This window comes from Crotalus tigris, unplaced genomic scaffold, assembly GCF_016545835.1.
Source record: "Crotalus tigris isolate CLP2741 ecotype Arizona unplaced genomic scaffold, ASM1654583v1 scf7180000017632.1879674, whole genome shotgun sequence".
In the NCBI taxonomy this organism is placed as follows: domain Eukaryota; kingdom Metazoa; phylum Chordata; class Lepidosauria; order Squamata; family Viperidae; genus Crotalus; species Crotalus tigris.
In genome coordinates this window covers 42,346-59,437 of record NW_024096526.1, presented here as the reverse complement: position 1 = coordinate 59,437, position 17,092 = coordinate 42,346, and the positions used below count along the sequence as shown (strand labels likewise).

The 17,092-nt window shown below is 41.0% G+C and overlaps 1 protein-coding gene across 1 annotated transcript in view; it reads left to right on the top strand.

The window, feature by feature from the left end:
- The window catches only part of LOC120304238 (tumor necrosis factor receptor superfamily member 11A-like), a 52,030-nt gene extending 45,826 nt beyond the window's left edge, over window positions 1-6,204 (top strand). The window contains exon 6 of the mRNA XM_039334585.1: window positions 4,545-6,204. Coding sequence (XP_039190519.1) covers window positions 4,545-4,939 — 395 coding nt within the window. The 3' untranslated portion in view covers window positions 4,940-6,204. The remainder of the gene's footprint in view (window positions 1-4,544) is intronic.
- Window positions 6,205-17,092: the final 10,888 nt, after the last annotated feature.

The following is a 17,092-nucleotide window of genomic DNA, read 5'->3' as shown; positions in this document are numbered from 1 at the left end:
CCTTTTTAATGCCGCGACCCCTAACCGGTCATAAGTCGAGGACTACTCAACCGGTCGTAAGTCGAGGACTACTCAACTGGTGCAGCACCGTTTGCAGAATGGGACTTTTGGCGGGCTCAGCAGGGCAGAGACAGCCTGGACAATTCCTATTGGCTTTTGAAAGCCAATAGAATTAGACTCTATTCAAGAGAGTCTATTCTATTGGCTTTCAAAAGCCAATAGAATAAAAGGGAGTAGCACAGCTAAGGAAAAGGGGAAAAAAATGGCGGACTGCCTTGTTTGGCGACCCCCACAAAATGGTCATTCGACCCCAAATGGGGTTCCGACCCACAGGTTGAGAACCACTGAGCTAAGTAAAGACAGATTTTGTTGGTACTTGGATGGGAGACTAGGAGATCACAGCTCTGTAGATTATGTTGGGAAATTAAATCAATAGCAAACAATGTCAAGACTACATGGATAGATGTAGCAGTATATATAATTAATAATAATAATAAACTTGGAAGGGACCTTGGAGATCACTGAGTCCAACCCTCTGCTCAGGCAGGAAACCCTATACCATTTCAGACAAATGGCTGTCCAGTCTCTTCTTAAAAACTTCCAGTGTTGGAGCATTCACCGCTTCTGGAGGCAGGTTGTTCCATTGGTTAATTGTTCTAACTGTCAGGAAGTTTCTCATTAGTTCTAAGTTGCTTCTCTCCTTGATCAGTTTCCATCCGTTGGTTCTTTTCCTGCCTTCAGGCCCCTTGGAGAATAGCTTGACTCCCTCTTCATTGTGGCAACCCCTGAGATATTGAAACACTGCTATCATGTCCCCCCTCGTCCTTCTCTTTGTTAAACTAGACATACCCAATTCCAGCAACCGTTCCTTATATGTTTTAGCCTCCAGTCCCCTAATCATCTTTGTTGCTCTTCTCTGTACTCTTTCTAGAGTCTCAACATCTTTTTTACATCGTGGTGACCAAAACTGGATGCAGTATTCCAAGTGTGGCCTTACCAAGGCATTGTAAAGTGGTATTAATACTTCATGTGATCTTGATTCTATCCCTCTGTTAATGCAGCCTAGCACTGTGTTGGCTTTTTTGGCAGCTGCAGCACACTGCTGGCTCATATTTAGGTGATTGTCCACAGTGCGGAAGATGAGAAAGAAAGGCAAGTCAAATGAAGGCATTGTAGACCTTACAGTAGATCTATACGAGGGGTGTCAAACTGCTGGTCCGTGGGCCAGTTGCATCATGCAGAGGCCATGCCCACCTCAGCTCCACCAATGTGAAAAAGTCACACTATGTCACGACATGTCACGTGACGCGCCGAGTTTGACACCCGTGATCTATACAAATCTGAACATAGAAACAGTATTTGTTCTTTACTCATGTTTGAGAATACAGTATAAAAATGTAAGCTAGAGGCAGAAAAGTGGAAAACCATGTTTAAAGCAATTACTTCGTATTTTTTTCATAGTAAGGTTGGCTCTGCATGTTAATCTTGCAGTTAATTTTAAAGATCATTTAAACAAGGCAGGAACATTTATTTTTCTCTGGGATTTTGGAAATGAGTTAGACCCAATGTGATTATATTCTGGTGCCAGTGGTTTTTCTCCACCCAGCAAACAAAGTATACTTTTTGGCACTCTTTACCTTGGTCAAGCTAGTTGGCTAGCCAATGTTGTGGTGATGGTTTAAAAGGAAAAAAAAACATTCACAGTGAACCTCCAATTCCAAATAGAGAGGTACAACTAAAGGAGATGAAAATATTAGTCATATGTTTTTATGGCACCCTTTATACTATATTGTAAACTTTCCAAATATGTTTGGCTATAGTCCTCATCATTTACAGTTAACAAGCAATTAGCTTTAATAGTAGACACTGTAGTTTAATGTGAATGTAGAGAAGCTTGTTGTATGTAAGCACTTGAAAAATATTTTCAGGATAATTTGATGAATAATTATTTTTTGCACCTTGACAGCTATCCTGTTAAACAAAATATGGAATATTCACAATAATAACCACAAATTCATTAAACTTGGGAAGAATTCATTCCGGACAGCAGGTGGTGCTGCAGAGAAAGGCACACTTCCAGGATCTTGATAGATGATGGTGTTTAATTGAAGGAACCTGGAGAGTGTTGTCCCTGTAGGATCAGATTGGCAGGCAGATGTTAAAAGAAAGCGGGTTGCTCATACCAGTCTGTATGTCATGTAGGGGATAACCAACATCTTGAAATTACACCCAGAAACAAAGGATGAGACTAAACAAGTGCTAATTGTAAAGATATATACTTCCAGGTCTTTGACCAGTATGAGGGTAATTTCCATTGCGAAGTGATGCAGTGATAAAGCAGGATGCCACATGACTTTACATTTTAGCAATGGAAATTCTGGCCCTTCCACTTGCTGTTGTTAAGTGAAATCACGGGGGTTGTTAAGTAAAGAATTACATGGTTGCCATTTGTGACTTTCTGATGGCTTCCCCATTAACTTTTCCTGTAATTGCAAGCCAGGCACCAAGCACCTGGATCACAACTATGTGACCGTGGGGAAACTGCAACTGATGTAAATACAAAGACTAGTCATAAGTAGCATTGTTCAGCACCAACGTTAAGTTTAAACAGTCACTGAACAAGTGCTTATTAAACAAGGGCCACTTGTAGAGTAAATCCCAGCGGTTTCCAAGCATTGCATTGTGGCATCCATCAGTAGAACAGAATATTCTTCCCTCTTTGACCTCTGCATACTCCCCAGATTTAATTCAAATATTTGGAGGACTCTCAGGAGCAAATGGGCAAGACTCTCATGCAGTGAACAAGACATTCACGTAATATTGGATAAAGCCTGGAAATGATGTTGCATTTTCAGAGTTTTCCTCTTCTGGTAATTAATTCCTTAGCAATATAACTCTTCTCATCCTTGCTCCTCTACTTCAGATCTTGGTTATTTTGGATCAGGAGTCCATAATTTATCTTTTTTGCACCACTCTAATTAATCAAAACTTTGGTGAGAAAAATCACAGGAGTGGTCCTGTTTATCACATTGCCTCAGAAAATGTTGTGAAATATTTTCTGTATTTTTTAAATATGGGCGTCACCTTCTTTTTTCTACGCCAATGGAAATGTACACTTTAAGAAGCAGGGAATGAATTCTTCATAATAGTTTTTTTTCTGACATAGGATCATTAGTGTCTGATGCAGAAATGTAAAACTAATTGTCTTAATAGTGGTTAGATGATCAGGGCATTATATTAAGCCATGGATAATTAGCTAAATCACAATCACCTAAATTTATACAACAAACCAAACCATAAACTATAATTTACTTGCGGGGTTCACACCACAGGTTAAACTAAAATTAAATTAAGCATATTATTATTAATTTATGCACACTTGATGCCAAAATAATGCTAATTGGAAGAATGTGCAAACATGCAATATGCTGCCAATATCTTAATTCTGATATGGTATTCTGGTAGTGTTAAGCAGAGGTAGTGCTGTATTTATTTGTAGTACTTGCTGTCTGGGTATATCAGTGATGGCGAACCTTTTAGAGACTGAGTGCCCAAACTGCAACCCAAAACCCACTTATGCATTGTCGAGTGCCGGGTGAGTGTGGCCCATTGGGTGGGCATGGCCCATTGGGTGGGCATGACTGCAATGGTAACAGAAGACTAGGTGGGACTAAAAAGTTCAATCAATCAATTCCAACTTTGCAAGATCTTTTTTTTTCCCTGCAAGAAGTTGAAATTGACTGATTGAACTTCTTTTTTTTTTTGCATACGGCGGCGGAGGCCTAAAGCGAAAAGGTTTTATAAAACCGAGTTGAAGGCCTAGGACTGGGGCAATGGTGCACATACCCCCAGAGAGGGCTCTGAGTGCTGCCTCTGGCACCCGTGCCATAAGTTCGCCACCACTGGGGTATATGTTTAAAATGTCTCATTTTGGCTACTTTCAAAGGGTATCCCCATTAATTTGCTAGGGCAGTGGTTCTCAACCTGTGGGTTGGGACCCCATTTGGGGTCGAACGATCATTTCACGGGGGTCGCCAAACAACGCAGTCCGCCATTTTTTCCCCCTTTCCCTTAGCTGTGCTACTTCCTTTTTATTCTATTGGCTTTTGAAAGCCAATAGAATAGACTCTCTTGAATAGAGTCTAATTCTATTGGCTTTCAAAAGCCAATAGGAATTGTCCAGGCTGTCTCTGCCCTGCTGAGCCCGCCAAAAGTCCCATTCTGCAAATGGTGCTGCACCAGTTAAGTAGTCCTCGACTTACGACCGGTTGAATAGTCCTCGACCTACGACTGGTTGGGGATCATGGCATTAAAAAGGTTGAGAACCACTGTGCTAGGGTAATTTGAATGAGAAATTTTTCAGAAATGCAAACAAGGCTTATAAAGACAATATTTTACCTCCAGTCGATGTTTCCTTCAGATACCATTTTTTTTTTTTTTTTGCACAAACCAGATCCTTCCTTGGGATATTGACTGGCTGCACTTCTCTTACTGTCATATTAATTGTGTGTGTATGTATTTCCCTCTGCTTTGACCTCTTTTAGGAAATGTGACGGGAAATGGGAACTCTACGTTCATTTCAAGTGGACAAGTCATGAATTTTAAGGGGGAAATTATTTTTGTCTACGTTAGTCAGAACTCCCAGGAAGGATCAATGTCTCCTGGATCAAGTGATGACAGCCTGGGGAACCCAGTGCAAGAGGAAAACCTAAACCGCTGTGAGACATTTGCAGGCAATGCTCACCAGTATAAAGAAAAATGTGCTGAAATCAGTACATCTCACGGCATGGAATCCGGAGAACCTCAAAGCATTGTAGAAGGGTATAAGAGGACTTTTGGGCCTATTGGTCAAGAAGAGAATTGTGAAAACCAGAAGAAGAACTTTCCTCGTGAGGCCTCACAGCCTGTACAAGAGGAAGGGAAGCCAGGATATTCTTAAAGGAGATGGTGCATCGACACAAGACTAATGTTGGTTATCGGTATCCAGTCAAAAGAACACTACCATCCACTGAACATGATCTGAAAAACAGATGCAGATAGCACTAATTAAGCAAAAGAAGCCTTCTGTTGGTTGCTGAGATTTCAGACTGCTGTGACTGTTGGTTTACAAGGGTGTTTTTTGTTTTGCTCCACTATAAAAATGGTAGAGGAGACTGTTGGATACTATTAATGCTATGTGGAATATTTTGGTTTGCCAAGAAAAGGGTAATGTTTGGAGATTCAGGGATGAGATGTGTTGTGTCACTGCTGTTCTTCCAGTTGCCAAGGATTATGTTCCTGTGGAATTGACACATGCTACTTAAGACTCATCCAGAGGATTTGTATTTCTAGAATGGTAGCTCGTGTTTATATACAGTGGTAACATTAACACAGTTGCCTTACCTTTACTGTAGAAAAAAACAGACGAATGTTCAGTAAAACATAAGTTAGTTTTGCTTGTCCTCATGTTTCAGATAAGTTTTCTACCCCTCTTTTTTCATTTAAAATGTTTCATATTCATCCCTTAAAGGTTTGTCCATGAACTTACATTTTTTTAAAAGGAAATTGCAATTGCTCTTGGCCTCAGTAAGAGCTAGAGCTTCATGTCACCGTACACTCCTGTGGGTTGTGTCCCATTTTTTCAAAAGTTTGCCACTGAATGAGTAGTAAATGGTGAGATGGTGAGCCCCATCACTGTTTTAATTGCTATGAAGCCCATGATTCCAAATTAAAACAATGAAACTTAACACTTTGTGTGTACTCACAACTCCTTCCCCCCATATTCTCATTAATGGTGTGAAAGAAGACTGACTGCTAATGAGCACTTTTTCTCAAGACAGGCAGATAAGTAACTTACAACAATCCAGCATTAACATTGTTTCCAGCCATGGACTGGCAGAGCAACTTCCAGTACAGTATACACAGGAAAAAAAAGGTGACTAGTTCATTTAATATCATCAAATGACCTTAATCCATATCCGAGGCATGGAATACAGTCCTTTGGATTGTATTGACACCAAAATTATATTGTTCTGCATTGATACTAAGGCTCCAAAGCCTCGTGGGGCACTTCTTGACATTAATGACATGCTGTATGCAGTATATATTTTAAAATGTGTAAAACTGCAGTAATAACTTTATGAAATGAGACAGTAAATTTTTTAGGGAACGTTTATAATAGTTTTATTTGCTAAAATTCTAATTTTGTAAAAAAAAAACAACCAATCCACTAATAGTTTGCCAGCTGCCCCTTTAATATTCCCTATTATCTCAATATTTCCAAAACTTGTTTATGGCTAATAATTATTCCAGCAAGTTTGATGGATGGAGTACCAAAGAGTCAAAAGTTCCACTTTGCCATTCTCCCCGATCCCCCGGCTTTATTTGCAACTTTTCAGTTTTCTCATCTACAAGTAGTCCTTGACGTACTACCACAGTTGGGACCAGAATGCCTGTTGCTACGTGGGATGGTTGTTAAGTGAGCCATGCTCAACTTTATGAACCTTTTGCTGCAGTTGTTATGGGAATCACCATGGCCGTTAAGCGAATCTGACTTCCTCTGTTGATTTTGCTCGTCAGAAGCTGGCTGGGAGGTCATGCGATGGTGATCATGTGACCCTGGGATGATGCAACTGTTATAAATACATGCTGGTGGCCAAGCACTCAAATTTTGAGCGACCACTGGGACTCTACGACAGTTGTGTGAGGACCAGTTGTAAATCACTTTTTTTCAACACTAGCGTAACTTTGAATGGTCATTATACAAATAGCTGTAGGTCAAGGACCACTTTGACTGCATTAACACTTACAGAAGGGATGTAAGAGTAACAATAGACTTAACACACATGTGGCACAAGGTCATCCTGCTACTTCTCTCATTTTGAGTGGAAATTAAGACTTCTTTTATCAGGAATATGGAATGAAAAGAAGTCTTGAATAAAGGGTACAAATTCACACACAGTGATGCATGTGTTTTGTACATAATTTCTTTTTGATCCTAGAAGAAAGAAAAAGGATTTGAGGATGCTATCATTTACTGTGTACTACAAGCACGTGTGTTGATTTGAGGACAGATCAAAGAATCTATTCCACGATACAGAATAAAATGATAAATTGTTCTAATGTTTTTATATATATATATATATATATATATATATATATATATATATATATATATATATATATATATATATATATATCCCCCAAGATGCATACACTGTCCCATTGGAATCTAGTGTCATGGTTTTTGGCTTAATATCATGGTTCCGACAGATGAAACTCTTCAAAAGAACTTCGAGGCATTGTTCACCTTAAAGAATCTTTATTTTGAGTAGCATAATATCGGCACTGCATAATTGAAGCCAAAAACTGAATTCTCCTTCCCTGACACATAGTATCAAAGCACAATTCCCTCCTCCAATTAACAGTCATAAATCACATTCCCCAATTAGCTTGAAGTGCAGGCTTCCTCTCCAGTTCTCCTGTCCACCAATTTCTTATCAGCTCTGGTTACAGTAACCTTGTTTCTCATACTATGTTTAGTGTTGTTATGTCTAGCTGGACTCTTGTTCACATCCCCCCTCCTAGCATCATCTAACTCTAAAAGCAAAAGGTAAAAGATGGCTACATTTCCATCTGTTGTCAATGCAAAAACATCCGATATGAGCAGCGTTGACATCTAGTATGGATTCTGTCCTGAAGCGCTGAAATTGAACACATATAAGTGAACACATATAAACAGTGTTAGTGTTTTTGTAATACATAAGCGAAATGTTTACAGGTAGTTCTTGACTTTATGACAATTGAGCCCAAAATTTCCTTTGCTAAGCAAAACAGTTAAGTGAGTTTTGCATCATTTTGCAATCTTCCTTGGCCTGGCTGTTAACACAGTGAACACAGTGATTATTAGTAACAGTTGTTAAATGAATCTGGCTTCCCCACTGACTTTGTTTGTCATAAGGTTGCAAAAGGTGATCACATGACCCCCAGGACACCGCAACTGTCATAAATACATGTCACTTGCCAAGCATCTAAATTTTGACCATGTGACCATGGGATGCTTCAATGGTTGTATGAAAAATGGTCATTAAGTCACTTTTTTCACTGCCATTGTAACTTTAAACAGTCAGTAAACAAATGATTGTAAGTCAAGGTCTACCTGTAAATCATCTTTATAGTAATGGAAAAATTGGAATGTGCTGTTATATTAGGTCAGATGGGCTACCTAGCTTAGAAATAACTATTCCAAAAAAATCAGCTGTTCTTCAGTGTCTTCCCATTACTTGCTTTTGGGATCTGTGTGTGTTCTATGTTAATCTTTGAGACACTATTCTGATCCATCAGAGTGGTTTTTTTAAGTGGATTTTCTTTTCAGTCTTAATCTCTTTCCATTTGTTGTCTGCTATTTTCTGTAACATAATGCAATTTTTGTATCCGGTATTAGTTACATATGTGGGTTTTAACATATGTTTTTCCAATGTCTATTTTTAGTGAAATCTCTAGGGAATGTTTAGTTAATTTCCTCAATGCAATTTTAAAAGAAAATTTCCTATTTCCCTGATGTTGTTCAGTTGCTATGTCGTGTCCGACTCTTCGTGATCCATGGACTATAGCACACCAGCCCCCCTAATCTCCACTGTCTCCTAGAGTTTGCCCAAATTCATGTTCATTGTGTCAATGACACTATCTATCTCATCCTCTGCCGTCTCCTGCTCCTTTTGCTTTCCCTCTTTCTCGACATCAGGGTCTTTTCCAATACGTCCTCTTCTAATTTGGTGGCCAAAGTTTTTGGATTCCAACTTCAGTATCTGTTCTTCCAAAAACCAGTTGGAGTTGATTTCCTTTAAGATGGACTGATTTGATTTTGCAGTCCAAAGAACTCTCAAGAGTCTCCCCTGATACAATGTGTGCTTTATTCACACCTTTGTCAAACATACACACTTTTGTGGACTCATCTTTTACAAACAGATGTATTGTGCAGACTGTTCAATGGAGAATAATGGACAGTGGCAAAATCTATTTATTGTTGCCAAGGGAGCTTTTTATGAATCACATTCACAAGATAAACAGTAGGAAGACTTGAGATCATACTGGCATTATAATATTGAAGTGATTATGTGGAAAATTAGGAATATGTAATTTTCAAGACATGTATCCTAGAAGAAATTAGCTTTATAACTTGACCTAAAACATTCATTTGAACTTGAGTATTAAAAGTCAGGATAAAGCTGTTCAGTGGCACTCAGAAAGAAAAAGATATTACAGAATGTTGCACTAAATAGGAGATCAGATTCGTTATGAATGGTACAAAGATGAAGTGCATTTTGATGCACTAAATAAATATTAAAATTTAAATAGATAAGTATTTCAATTATTTCTAGCTATATCTTTTGCATTGGTTCCTTGCATTTCTTTCTGAGTTCTTAAAACATTTTGAGCGCATTTGTGTAAATGTTGATTTGACAGTAAAGCAGTCCTAGGGAAAAAGACCTGAGAAATACAGGTTGTCCTTGGCTCATGACTATAATGGAGCCCGACCATTATGATTGTGAGAGGCCAAGCTGCCTAGAAAATGGCTAAACACCTGGGCAGCTGTTGTCCTGCCTCTTTAAGCCCTCTCCCAAGCAACCCAGAAACCTTGGCTATAAAAAGCAGTGCTGATAAACAACTGACAGTGCTTGGGGGGGGAGGGGTTCTTGGCAGAGAAGGAGGTGTGTGTATGCTTGTGTAGAAATAAAGCAGCCTGAAGCAACTAAAACTTCTCCCATAATAGGACTCCCAAGAAGTTGGAAGAGCAGTAGTAGGAAGTATGGTAGTGGGTAAAAGTTGAGTAGTGGTGAACAGTGAGTACTAGCCTGTGGATGCTTGTGTGTGTGTTGCCTAGGGACCTGTGTTGTAGTGTTGGTTCTCTTGTGTTTTGGAGCCCACTGACAAGGGTAAACCGAATGAAACCTATGACAAAGTGATGGCTTATGTTAAGTGAGGTGACCACATGATCACCTTGCTTAATAACACCCACCTCTGCTCTCCTCAATGCGGTCATTAAGCGAAGCACAGGGTGCCTCGGGTGGGAGAGACCATGGTAGGCCTAATGCAGGGTCAGAGCCACCTGGCCCATACTTCCTATAGCCTTCCCATCCATCCTCAAGGCACCCCATGCTCCGCTTCCCACTCCTCAGGGACTCTGCAAACCTTGGATCTGCTTCCTCCCCCATGTCTGCACAGAAGTTAGGCCTCTTCCCACCCCACCAGACCTCACACCTTTCTCCTCACCCCGCCTCTCCCATTGCACACTTAACTTTTGAAAATTTATATAGACCTGAGCTCACATTAGGGAAGCTACATTGGAGTACCTTAAATTTCCAGGCTGGTTTATTCCACAGCAGTATCTGTTATATCTCTATTGTGTGCCAGACACAAATGCCTAGTGCAATAACTACTAAAGAAGTAGGTCTTTGAAAGGCCACTTGGACTTTATTTCTCATCTTTATAATGCAAGAATGTGTTATGGGCCAGCTATAGTATTGCTTTTGTGGCAGAAGTTAAATGTCATACTCCATTTTTGTTATTGTTAAATGGAGAGTAGGCTGCAAAATAAAGTTCTATGGTTATTTACTGCAGTACATTGACAATCAAATTCCTAATAAGCTATTGCGGGCCAACTGTTTCCACAGCTAAATGAAAGCAAAGATGTATCCTAACACCCATTCATGACTCAGGAGAGCATATGAACCATAACGAGTGGGAAAAAAGATTGTTAAAATATTTTAGGGAACATACAGATGAGCCACACATCTGTGTCAAATACTGAAACATGCCTGACAAAAACCCTTAATGTAACTCAGCTCCACCTAGAGCTCACTTCACTAGTTGTACAATCAGAGCAATGTAGCTGAAAGGAGATTTAATCAACTAAATTAAGACGACAAGAATTAGCAGGTAGGAGTGTTGTAATTATCTTTTAAAGTCTGGGGTGACAGAAGATCTAAGCATTCTCATATTAATGGAGTACTATCCACTTCAAACCTCTGTTTCCCTCCCATGGATGCCAAAACGCTGAGAAGAACTAGGAGCTCCTAAACAAGAGAATGCTTTTCTCTCACCTTCTTCAACTGGCATCGTACATGTATAGGATGTACAGAATGAGTAAGAAGATTACAAAGAGTCCTCACTTACCAACCACAATTAGGACTGGAAAACCCATTGCTAAGTGATGCAGTCATTAAACAAGACATGTGTCCAGAACAGACTTACCTCATTTCCATCATGGTCATTAACCAAGTCACCATTAACCTATTACACCACACTGAAACAAAAATATCACTCTAGACTAATAAAGGGGAGTACGTACGCCCTAAAGGAATGGTCATGTTTATTTCAGGCATCTATAATAAGTAAATGTAAATAAATTATCAATACGTTGCTATGTTCTGATTTGTTTCTGTCCTACTCAAGATGGGTGTTTCCAGCTATGAAAGCAACAATTATAGTAGGATCACTGGAAGGAGAGATCAGGCCATCCAGTCACCTTGCCCACCTTTGCACCATGTGAGTGCAAGGATGTATGGTGTGTGCACATAGGCAATTTCCAGGAACAGTCCTCAGAACCACAAAGTTGATCCTTTGTATTCACCCAATGCATGCATGCACACATGCACACAGAGATAACATGAGAGGTAACAGAAGATAGAAATACAAATTCAACATGTTGCTTCATTACCCAGAGGAAAATATAAATACTAATTACCAGCAGCTGCTGTGAAAAAGTTTGGAAAAACTTTCAGAAGCTGTGATTCTGCATGCTTTTCCTACATTTAAAATGGCTTAAATGAATATTTTTAACAATATCTACACATTGTTTATAATCTACCTATAACATCATGGGGAACGGCTCAACTTTGAGTTGTAAAAATGGTAGTGATTCCTAAAATACATAAACACCCAATGTTATGTACTTGCACAACTAACACAAATAAGCGAACTTAAGTTTTCATTTTTAATAACTTGTTCTTTAAAAAAGGAGTTTTATATCAGAAACTGGGATGAAAGGCAACATAAACCTAGTAACAAAGTTCATTCCACCTTTCAAGTTTTATAATTTGTAATGACAGTTCTGAAATAATGTTATTTCACCAGCAATTTCTGATGAAGTTAATGGCAAAGCAGAATATAAGAAAGGAGGAATAGACTAGGCAAGTGAGCAAAACATACACTTTTTCTAATTTAGAATAACTAAACAATGGATTGTATTTCCATCCCCAATAAGAGACAGTACGTTATTCTACTGCTCATAATAACAGATTTGTTTCTTCCTGGGTTTTTTTTCTGGTGAAAAAAACCCATGTATTGTCTGTTCTGGTTATATAAATACAAGCTGATTGAATTATCTCCTAAATTTAAACAATTTCCTCCCTCTTCTGCACTTAGAAAGAATCAGTAAAAGCCAAGTCATAGACCAGTCTGACTGCAGTATGGAGCATCCCCTAATGGTCTACATAAGGAATTTGTTCTATGAATGCTATATACAGTGCCCCTACGGTTAAAGTCTCAAGAGTAGAGAAACACAGATGTTGCATTATGTCATCCACCCATGTACAGCTTCTAGATTATATCCACTGCACTCTTGGGGGGGGGAATGTGTGTGTGTGTGTGTGTGTGTGTGTGTGTGTGTAATACGTGATATTTTCAGCCACATTGACCAGAAGGAGGCGCATATGACTGGTTTTGTCCTTATTGAAAGAAAGTACTGTGGTTTCAATTCTCTCTAAACAATTTGAACCCAATAGAATAACATCTGGTTACCATATCTAAGGAATTCTAAGATCAACAAAGCCAGTCATGGGAAGCTTCCTGGTAGCCAATATAACTAAGGGCCTTGCTGTGTTTTTGGGTAGACAACAGAACAGATTTCACTATATACTTTAAAGCCAGACATGAAATAACCTAATGCTGAATTTACAAACCACTCAGATCAGAGCAACAGGTAGTTAAAACTGTAAACCCTTATTTATAAAACAGGGCAAAACATCCAGAACATAGTTTTTTGATAAAAGTGTTGATTCCTGGCTATTGCCTGGACTAATCCCTGCACTTTTCTTGGCAAGACTTGAGAAATGGTTTGCCACTGCCAGCTTCCTAGGGTGACAGAGAGAGACTGGCCCAAGGTCAGCTGGCTGACTTTGTGCCTAAAGCAGAATTAGAACTTAAGGTTTCTTCTTCAACTTGACCTACTTCACCAATTTCAGTCTCTTTCACATAATAGACTAGGCACTAGACCAGTGTTTCCCAAACTTGACAATTTTAAGGCATGTGGACTTCAACTCCCAGAATTCCACAGCCAGCGTTGCTGGCTGTGGAATTCTGGGAGTTGAAGTCCTCATGCCTTAAAATTGTCAAGTTTGGGAAACACTGCACTAGACCAATGACAAGCAAACTGCCTCATATGGCTTATTCACACGTGAACTCATCCTGCATCTTCCTGAGTCCTACAAGAGCAAAACAAAAATGCAGATATCAGTTCCAGAAGGTTGAGACTTGCTTTCAAGCAAATGTTATTAATTCTAGTCCCACCTTAGACATGAAGCCACCTGGGTGACCGGGATAGTCATTTACTCTCAGACCTAGTATCCCAGGGACACTGCTATAAAGGCTTCTCACTGCCCTCTTTTCACTCAGTTTAGCTAAACTAGTTGAATTGAATCTGGGAAAACATCATGCCTTAAGCTAAGAAGGCTATTTCATCATTAGGAGCATGCAATGGCAAACCATTTCTCAATTCTTGACAAGAAAATTGCAGGGACTTGCCCAAGCAGTAGCCAGGAATCAACAATGACTCAAAGACACGCACATACACACAGAGAGAGAGAGAGCGAGAGAGCATACAGGTATTTTGAAAGTATAATTAGTTTGTAAGTCTGATCAGACTTCCACTTTTGGCTATCAATATATGCCAGCATCCCTCCAAAACCACAGACCAATTTCAGCTTTCCAACCATCCTGTCATAAATGACTTAGCTGAGCAGAATGAATATTTAAATTCTTTCGTCTTTTTATATTTTTAACTATCATGTTTCTCCCAAAATAAGACTTGGTTTTATATTAATTTTTGCTCCAAAACATGCATTAGGGCTTATTTTCTGCTTAGGGCTTATATTCAGGGAAATGCGGTACTAAATGTATCTGCCTGGCTGACAAACTTAACTGGGGCTTATTTTTGGGATGGGGCTTATTTTACGAGCATCCTGAAAAATCATGCTAGGGCTTATTTTCCAGCTGTGTCTTATTTTTTGGGAAACAGGGTACTTAGCTATTAGCTTACAACATTTCTGTTTACAACTGCTTGGTGTAATCACAACAATAACTTATTTTACTCCATAGTCTATAAGCACAAGTAAAGCTTATTTCTGAGTTATACTATAAAAAGGGCAACCATGATCTAAGTCTTAGCAATCTGCACAGTCAGAATTGATTTCCAAATGAATATACTCAAGCGGATTGAAATACTTTTTCACCTCTTTCTTTTGTAGTAGAAAGCCAAGCTGCAGAGCAAGCACTCACAGCTTTAGAAATAGCTCTAGGGTTTACTTTCATTTCATAGGCAATAGAGCAAGTTAACTTTCATTTCTCCTTCTCTGTTAAGTTCTCCTCCCATTTCCTAATGACCTTTCCCATTGAAAAGTTTGGTTTCTTTATGTCACATTTAACTATTCCCAGACTTCTGCTGGTTAAAATCTAATATCCCTGCAGATTTACTGCAGTTTTACTGAATCCATTCATTTGCAGTTCTGCAGCCTAATTTTTTTGACGTCTAATTCTGGAATGTTCTTCCAATTGGTTTACTCACATTTTTTTTTCCAAAATGAAAGTCAAGCAGCATTGTGTAGGTGAATTTTAATTCACAACTTGATTTGTTTCTCATTGATGTCTGCATATATTTTATTGCTGCTTCTGTCTGTTATGATTTTGTATTTTTTATTTTTTGACAAAGCACTGAAAGACATTTTTCTGTGGACCAGAGGGCATTAGATAATAATGCAAAATAGGTAGATCAGTATCAAGCCAATGGATGTGGCCAGGATTTTCATTTTTGTTTCTTCTTTACAGGAAGAATTAATAGACAGTATGCAGTATTGTCTGTCTGGGGCTTATGTGACATTTTTGTATGTTTCTCTTCAAACAAAAAGCTGCCAATTTTCAACATTCCTAATCAAAAAAATTTTGGAAGTTTCAGAAAAGGGGCTTGGAGACACATGCCCCTGAGGCTGTTGCTGCCATTTCTGCTTTAATTAGTTGATTCTTGGGGAGATTTAGGGCTAGATCACATTTTTCACTCTAGGCCTTCTGTAACAATTTGATTTTCTGATCTATACTAAATGATAACAGTACAGTCTAAGGCAAGGGTGTCAAGCTCAATTTCATTGAGGGCTGCATCAGCATTGCAGTTGCCCTCGGGGGGGGGCAGGTGAGTGTGGCCTACCGGATAGGTGTGGATGGAGTGGGTGTGGCCTACTGGGTGGGCGTGGCCAGCTCTACATTGTTCGCGTCAAGGGTGCCTGTGGGGGCCTGGGCAGGAGTGGGACAGATATGAGAGTCTCTGGCAGAAGAGGGTGGGACCAGGGCAAATGCCAAGGCATGGTCCACTGGAGGAGCCTCACTGTTTCTCTCAGGCCATGTGGGGGGACTGGATGGTGGTGCAGGCTGCCCGGAGCCCTGGGCAGCAGAGGTCAAATGCCCAACCTGGCCCTCGAGCACCTGCAGCACCAAGCCCAGCCCCACTTCCCCAAGGGGGCGCACAGCTGCACTTAGCTCCTCCTCAAGGCTGCTGCTGCTGTGTTTGCTCTCCTTAGCCAGGTTGCTCATGATGGGTACGAGGGCAAAGTCAGAGGGAGGCCCATTCCCTCTCCATGGGAGGAGATCCAGCTTTGTATCCAAAGCTTCCTTAGCAAAAGGATGGGAGACCCCAAGATAGGCCAGGAGGAGGGGGCAAGGGGATGGTGAAAGGGCAGCAGGGCAGGACTAAGGCAGGACTTCCCTCAGACCCCCCCCCTCCTTCTTTTCTTCTTTCCTTCCTTCCTAAGTACAGAGTGGTGGGAAAATATTTGAGATGAGGGAGGGAGAAAAACAGGCAAGAAACGCAGCTGGGGAGTTGTCACTCTTCGTGAGGAATGAAGAAATGAACCATCACCTGGAAGTGGCCAGCACATGGCCCTCACCTACTTCACATATCTGGCTTGGTGGGCTCTGAGAGAGGGGATGCCATAAGCAGCATGAGAGTCAATATCACCTGTGCAATGCCGCCCAGCCCCCAGCCTGCCCGGTTTCGGCAGGCAGTGAGGTGCTCTCACAGCGCCGAGAGGCTGAGCCAAGCGGCATGAATCTGAAAAGAAGCACGATGCCGCCCAGCCCCCAGCTTGCCTGGTCTTGGCAGGCAGTGGGACGCACCCCTCACAGTGCCGAGAGGCTGAGCCGGGTGGCGCAAATCCGAAAACAAGTGTGAGGCCGCCCAGCCCTCAGCCTACCTGGTCTCAGCAGGCAGCAGGGCGCTTTCCTCACAGCACCAAGAGGCTGAGTCGGGAGGTGCAAAGCTCGCCAACTTTGCATCTTGCTCCCTGCTGAAACTGGGCAGGCTGGGGGCTGGGCAGCATTGCACTTCTCATCAGATTCGCACCACCCAGCTCAGCTCTTAGCACTATGAGTTGAGCGCCCCGCTGCCTGCTGAAACTAGGCAGGCTGGGGGCTGGGTGGCGTTACACTTGTTTTTGGATTTGCGCCACTCCGCTCAGCCTCTCGGCGCTGAGGAGAGCCCCAGAGCCCATCAAGCCAGATATGTGAAGTAGGTGAGGGCCATTTGCTGGCTACTTCCAAGCGATGGTACATTTCTTCATTCCTCACAAAGGGTTGCACCTCCCCAGCATGCACCCAGAGGGCGAGGGCGATGCGGCAGGGGCTGGTTCCTCGTTGTTTCCAGATGGCCTTGGGGAGCTAAGACTGAATACGTTTCAGCATAGATGGTCACCACAAAATTGTACATTGGCTCCCGGCTTGCCTGGGATGGCTTCGTGGGCCACATGAAACCACTTCGTGGGCTGCATCCGGCCCCCGGGCCTTGTGTTTG